The 6,079-nt window shown below is 40.4% G+C and overlaps 1 protein-coding gene across 11 annotated transcripts in view; it reads left to right on the top strand.

Moving 5' to 3' along the window:
• Positions 1-690: 690 nt before the first annotated feature.
• ramp1 (receptor activity modifying protein 1) overlaps positions 691-6,079 on the top strand; it is a 43,107-nt gene continuing 37,718 nt past the window's right edge. For all 11 annotated transcript variants that reach the window (XR_011037633.1, XR_011037638.1, XR_011037631.1 and 8 more), the window contains exon 1: positions 691-1,186. Coding sequence is in view for 1 of the 11 variants with exons in the window: in XM_068328397.1 (XP_068184498.1) it covers positions 1,129-1,186 (58 nt within the window). In the remaining 10 variants the exon portion in view is untranslated. The remainder of the gene's footprint in view (positions 1,187-6,079) is intronic.

Genomic DNA, 6,079 nt, shown 5'->3' with positions numbered 1-6,079 from the left:
TCCCCCCCTCATTTTAATCGAAGGTCCATGCCGCACTTGCAGTGAACAAGAGTAGAGTAAAATGTCTGAAGGATTTCTATTTTTAACTGTGAAAGATTTTATACGCTGATATGAATTTATGGAGTTGAGGCAACAATCACACAACCTCCCAGGCGGCGGTAACAAAACTTGCATGAGTGTTTATGCAAACCTGCGATGTAACGTCTGTAATGACCGCTAGATGGCGGCGTTGCCCCATATTGAATCCGTCTAATCGTCAACCTGCGCGTCAACCCTCTTCCTACCGCACCTGAACCTGAACACTACAGGTGAACTCAACTAATTTTCCACGATCACATCTGATCCATATTAAACTCTTTGCCTTCAACGTAAAAATAACATTCTGTGTTTCAGATGTTGTTTGTATAGCAGGTCGATCTGTAATAGAAGGACCAAAACAGTTTCAGAATAGTGTGACCTGTGTAACAGTCATGACAGATTTTATTTCTAGTGGTACCAAATAAAAAAAAAATTTCACCACCTGATAATTAATAAGCGATTTATTAATCTGTGTTTGTTAGAGGCCACTCTGTCCGCGTATTTCAACTATTAACCAATGAAAAGTACTGTAAGGAGTTTCGAACCTCCTCCCTCATCCACATCACCGCAGCGTCCCCTCCCTTACGCTGCCATCGCTGTGTTTGGGTATACCCCCTGTCACCCACGGAGAGAATCACCGCCGGTTCCAGGGCTGATGCGTCCTGCGGCACAGCGCACATCGCTCCACATCACACAAACGCGCTCCAGATATCAGCCAAACCTCTAGACGGCTGACTGGAGAGACAGCTGGAACTTTACGCATCAGCGGTTTTGCGCGCCTGGATGACGGAGGAGCAGCGCGGGGAAGACTCTGGGAAGTTCAGGCAGAGCAGCACCGAGGACGCCTCACATGCGTTTAGTTTGCGCAAAAGTGACAGAAGAGGCTTGTTGTGGTTGAATAACCCGACGCCCTGTCACATGGATTTCTTGTCCAGATGTCCCCTATAATGGTACCTGTTCGTCTGAGCTCCTGTTAGCAGCCCCCCACCCCCCGCCAGCCTTTACGTCCCTCCCAAACTTCAGTCAGCGGATCGTTCAGAGAGCGGCAGGATGGGATCTCTGACCGGCGCAGTCCTGCAGAAACAGTCGCTCCTGTGGTTCACCGTGGGTGAGTCTAATTGAGATGTCATCAGCGTGAAGACTTTTGGATAGACGTACTTTTGGGGGCTTCATAAACTGTTTGAAGACTTACCTTTACATTTAAAGTGAATGAGAAAGAAAACTGAAGCTTCCATTTAAATTTTCAGAAATCTGTATTTTAATTAATGGTTATTTTACCATTTACTAACATCTAAAAAGTGATGTTATTCAATGGTGATGTTATTCTGTTTGTGGCATTTAATAATGACATTGAAATTTTGTATTCATTCAAAATGATAAAGGCTTTGATATAATTTAATTTAATTTTAATTAAATTTTTAATTAAATTTTTTTTTTTTATTTTTAATTTTTTAATAAAGGTTATTTTATCTCTATATTAATCATACACTTGTCGGTTATTTTACTATTTACTAACATCTAAAAAGTGATGTTATTCTGTTTGTGGCATTTAATAATGACATAGAAATTTTGTATTCATTCCGAATGACAAATTTTGATATAAGGGTTATTTTATCTCTATATTAATCATACACTTGTCGGTTTGTTGTGATATATCAGATATATCACAGGATTAGTTGCAGCTGTCACCCTGTGTGATCAAGTGTGATGTAATCTTGATTAAACCAGAGCATAGCAGTGCATCTGGGAGATTAAAGAGTTTCAAAGTCACCGCCAGACAAAGTTGAGTGTGAGGGAATCCGTATAATAAAACGCCAAGACGTTCCTTCAACATTCAGACTTGTATAAATGCAAACAAGACAAGAATCTGCAACTACATGTGATTAGATCAGAGGGTCATAACACAGGTGGATGGGACAAACTGTGTGTGTATTCCGCTATTGTCTGTATGGACCCACTGCTTGGAAGAGTAGAGAGTAGATGAGTAGAGAATGCATCTAACATGCAAAAAAATTATTTTTTTAGTTCTCAAGAATCCATGAAAAGACACCCACTCATCACATCACCGACTCTAGAAGTCAAACGGTAGGATATCTTTCTCAACTAACCCACTCAGTTCCAGCTCCAGCTAGCAAAAGGAAAATCTACTTCAGATTACCCTTATGTCTGCGTTTTGGTGGCTGTGCTGAAGTGAGGTAATATTAAGCAGAGGCAGTACTTTAATGTTTAACATTTCTGCAGGTAATATAAAACTTATGTAAAATGATTCCAGTTGCCTGGAATCATCATCAAAAATCACTCAAAGAGATTACATTTAAAGCTATTCAAACTAGTTTGATGCAGCCAAATTTGCCTTCAAGTAATTTAACAGCTTCTGATTGATCCCTGATGTTGGTGACTTGTGCTGAATATCGATGAATATTTTTTAAGTTTTCTGTTTCTCAGGTAAATGATTGTAATTTCAAATAGTTCCTCTTATAAAATAGTCATGAAATGTTTAAGTGAAATGATAGCACTGCCTTACACGAAGGTGTTCAGGATAACTTCCTGTTCTCTTTGTCTCTCCTTTCACACTGCAAGTACTCCATGTGGGTGTTAAATGTTTGCAGACACTGAAAATGATGACTCATCACAACAACACCTTTGTCATTGTTTCAGCACATCCTCATCCGAAATAGATATTTTCAAAGTTTTGCTCTGAATCGATTTTATATCCCCAAATAACCATCTCATTTATCTGTTCAGGATACTTTTAGTCTGTCAAACTCTCAAAATACCACTGTGGATATTTATTTTCTTTTTCTGAAACGTGTTTGTCTAACGTTTCAAGATTACATATGAATTTGCAGATAATATTTCACACACGTTAGATAACAGAACATCATTTAACAGTGGTGACACAGGGACTGTAGGAACCTTCTATCAGAATGGTGGTTGTAGTGCAATCAGTTTCAACTGTAATTTCTCTATTTCTGTAGGTCAGTCATCTTCCCAAGTGAAACAATATTAAAGGAAAAGTACAACTTCATTATTTTCAGCTCAATTACATCATAAATCCAGTTGATGTACAGGATAGTTTTCGGATCTCTAAAACCTGCGTGCTCATATTTGATTGCTGTTATCTACTGGCCAGTGTAATCTGTCTTCTGGTTCATAATGGCCGTCAGGTGATCCCGAGCTGAAGTCAGTGTGAGACTTGTTGGTATTGAGTCCAGGCAATGAGTTAACGTCTTAGAACTAAAATGTATTTCCCACCGAGGAAAGCTAGAGAACATTTTGTTGCAATAAAGGTGCCACTTAATAGGATTTAGAGGGCACCAAATTGAATTGGCTAACTCTGAGTGCTTGGATCTTATTAAAAGCATCAGTCCTTTGCTGTCTCTGTTGGGCTGAGACTGACCAGTACGTATTTCTGGTGTGAAGGACTCAAGGGGACGTTTTTAAGAAGCTTCATAAATCAGTAGAGGAGGTGGGAGGCAAAGAAAAGCAGTCTAGACAGTGAAAGAAAAAAGAGGTTGGTGGGATGACAATGATTATGTGCAACATTTATTCTACCTGATCTCATCTGGGATGGACTAAAGCAAAGTGGACAGATGTCTTTTGGTCTTTGGAAACAATGACAGTCCTTCTGAAGGGGAAAAAGACCTAAAGGATTGTTCAACCAAGTTACCAAGTTCAAAATCCAGCCTCTCTATTGGTATGGAGGTGCGTTAGTGCTCATGGTGTGGGTAACTTCCTCCTCAGTTTGCTGAGCGGTTGACAGCCTCCAATCAGGAGGTCTATACTATCCCCAATGAAAGCATTATTTCCAGCTATGCTTCAAAGGATCTCGTTTCATCCTCCTATTTTGAAATTAATGATCCGAAAGGCCCAGACATAATTGGTAAGCAGTAGAAACTGTTTTGTGTCTGAGGATAGAGGAATATATAAGGTTCAAACGGTGTCTGGAATCACCCCTCCTAATACGTCCCTGTATCTCTTCCTAATTCTCTCTAATTAGTAATAGATCTTCAGTTATCTTGGAGGACATGAACTCGTCTCCAGTGATTTATAGATGAACAAATGCGTCATTTGTTTGTGTTCTTAATCTACATGGTTCATTTATAACCTGAATAGAAATTCCACACTCAATTATTTAAGTTTTCGATCATATTCAATCATGTGGATATAATTTTGTACGTCTTCATGCAGTAATTATTCTTCCATTATCTAAACATGGCAACTCTGTAATTGATAAATTTCAAAGTCCGGAAATTATCCAAGTTTGCTTTCTGCCTGCTTCTGAATGAGATATCAAGCTTTATAGAAGAACGTAAGGAAAATCACAAGCTACTTGCTTTTTGGCTTGGCAGGTAGTCACTTAATGAATCTGAAAGGATTTCTGAGAGTGCTAAGGTCAGCTAAAACAAACAAGTCGTGGACAGTAAAATCGAAATCAAAACAAGGAATTCAAACTGCTCAAAAAATGTCTAAAACAAAATAAATGGGGGTTTCAAAATAATATCCACAGTTTTACAATCACCTATTCATGCCAGGAAAATGAAGATAAGTCAGTAGAAGAAGTGATATAATTAAGTTTTCCAAATATAACAACACAGCATGTTACTTTTACTGACTACTGCAGTTTAAAAATGACTCAACCTTTAATTACTAGCTTCTCTAGTACTCTGTAGAGACCCTTTAGCTGCCATTGCCTGCTACAAATGAGTTGTGGCTATGTCTGTCTTATTGGGCCTTTTACCTTTGTCTTCCTCATCACCCTCTGTCTCTTGCTGAGACAGTTTCTTAGCAATCCATCCTACCTGATGTATTCATGGATGCTCCTTGTTTCATTCCCTCAACAATCGATGATCTTAGTATTCCAGTTGGGTATCTGCTGTCTGGTAGAGCATCTGTCTTCATGGCACCAGCTGGTGGAGCTGGCTTCAAGACACCTGTCTCATCCTCTGGATGTATTTGATTAATATCCTTGTCTCCTCATCACTGTTTCCATTGTCCTGTTGGATACCCAGGCACTTGTAGTAGTGTTTCATGCCTTCTGTTGGGTCCCTCTTGAGTTCTGATCACCTTCCCTCTCCTTGTAGTCATACAGCCTCAATTGCACAAGCTGAATGGCGTCTCATTATTTATGCCGTAGAATCTTCTCAGGTGTGTAGGATGAGTCTGGTGGTAAGGAAGATGAGGAGAGCAAAGGGAGAGCAGAGGATGAAATGGTGGAAGCTGAAAAAGGAAGTGTTGCATGAACCTTTAGGAAGGAGTTAAGACAGGCTCTGGGTGGTCAAGAGGTCCTTCCAGATGACTGAACAACTACAGCTAATGTGATCAGGGAGACAGGTAGGAGATTATTTGGTGTGTCATCTGGAAGGAAAGGAGGTAAGGACACTTGGTGGTGGAATGAGGAGGTACAGGAGTGTATACAGAGAAACGTCAAATAAGAAGTGAGGAACTGAGAGGACTGAGGAGAGTAGACTGGAGCACAGGGAGATGCAGCGTAAGGTAAAAGTAGAGGTAGCAAAGGCCAAACAGGGGGCTTATGATGACTTGTATGCTAGGATGAAAAGTAAGGAGGGAGAGACTGATCTATACAGGTTGGCAAGACAGAAAGACAGAGATTGGAGGGAAGTGCAGCAGGTTAGGGTGATTAAGGATAGGGATAGAAGTCTATTGACAGGTGCCAGAAGTTTGATGGGAAGATGGAAAGAGTATCTTGAAGAGTTAATGATCGAGGAAAATGAGAGAGAACAAAGACTAGAAGAGGTGACTGTTGTGGACCAGGAAGTAGCAAAGATTAGTCAGGATGAAGTGAGGAGGGCATTGAAGAGGATGAAGAGTGGAAAGGCAGTCGGTCCTGATGATGTACCTGTGGAGGTATGGAAGTGTCTAGGAGAGGTGGCAGTAGAGTTTCTGACTGGGTTGTTCAACAGGATTTTAGATAGTGAGACGATACCTGAGGAATGGAGGAGGTTCTGCTTTGGGAGTGACCAGGATGGATAAGATCAGG

Source organism: Antennarius striatus, chromosome 12 (genome assembly GCF_040054535.1).
Source record: "Antennarius striatus isolate MH-2024 chromosome 12, ASM4005453v1, whole genome shotgun sequence".
Lineage (NCBI taxonomy): Eukaryota > Metazoa > Chordata > Actinopteri > Lophiiformes > Antennariidae > Antennarius > Antennarius striatus.
Note: the sequence above shows the minus strand (reverse complement) of the source record. Positions and strands in the feature narration are given on the sequence as shown.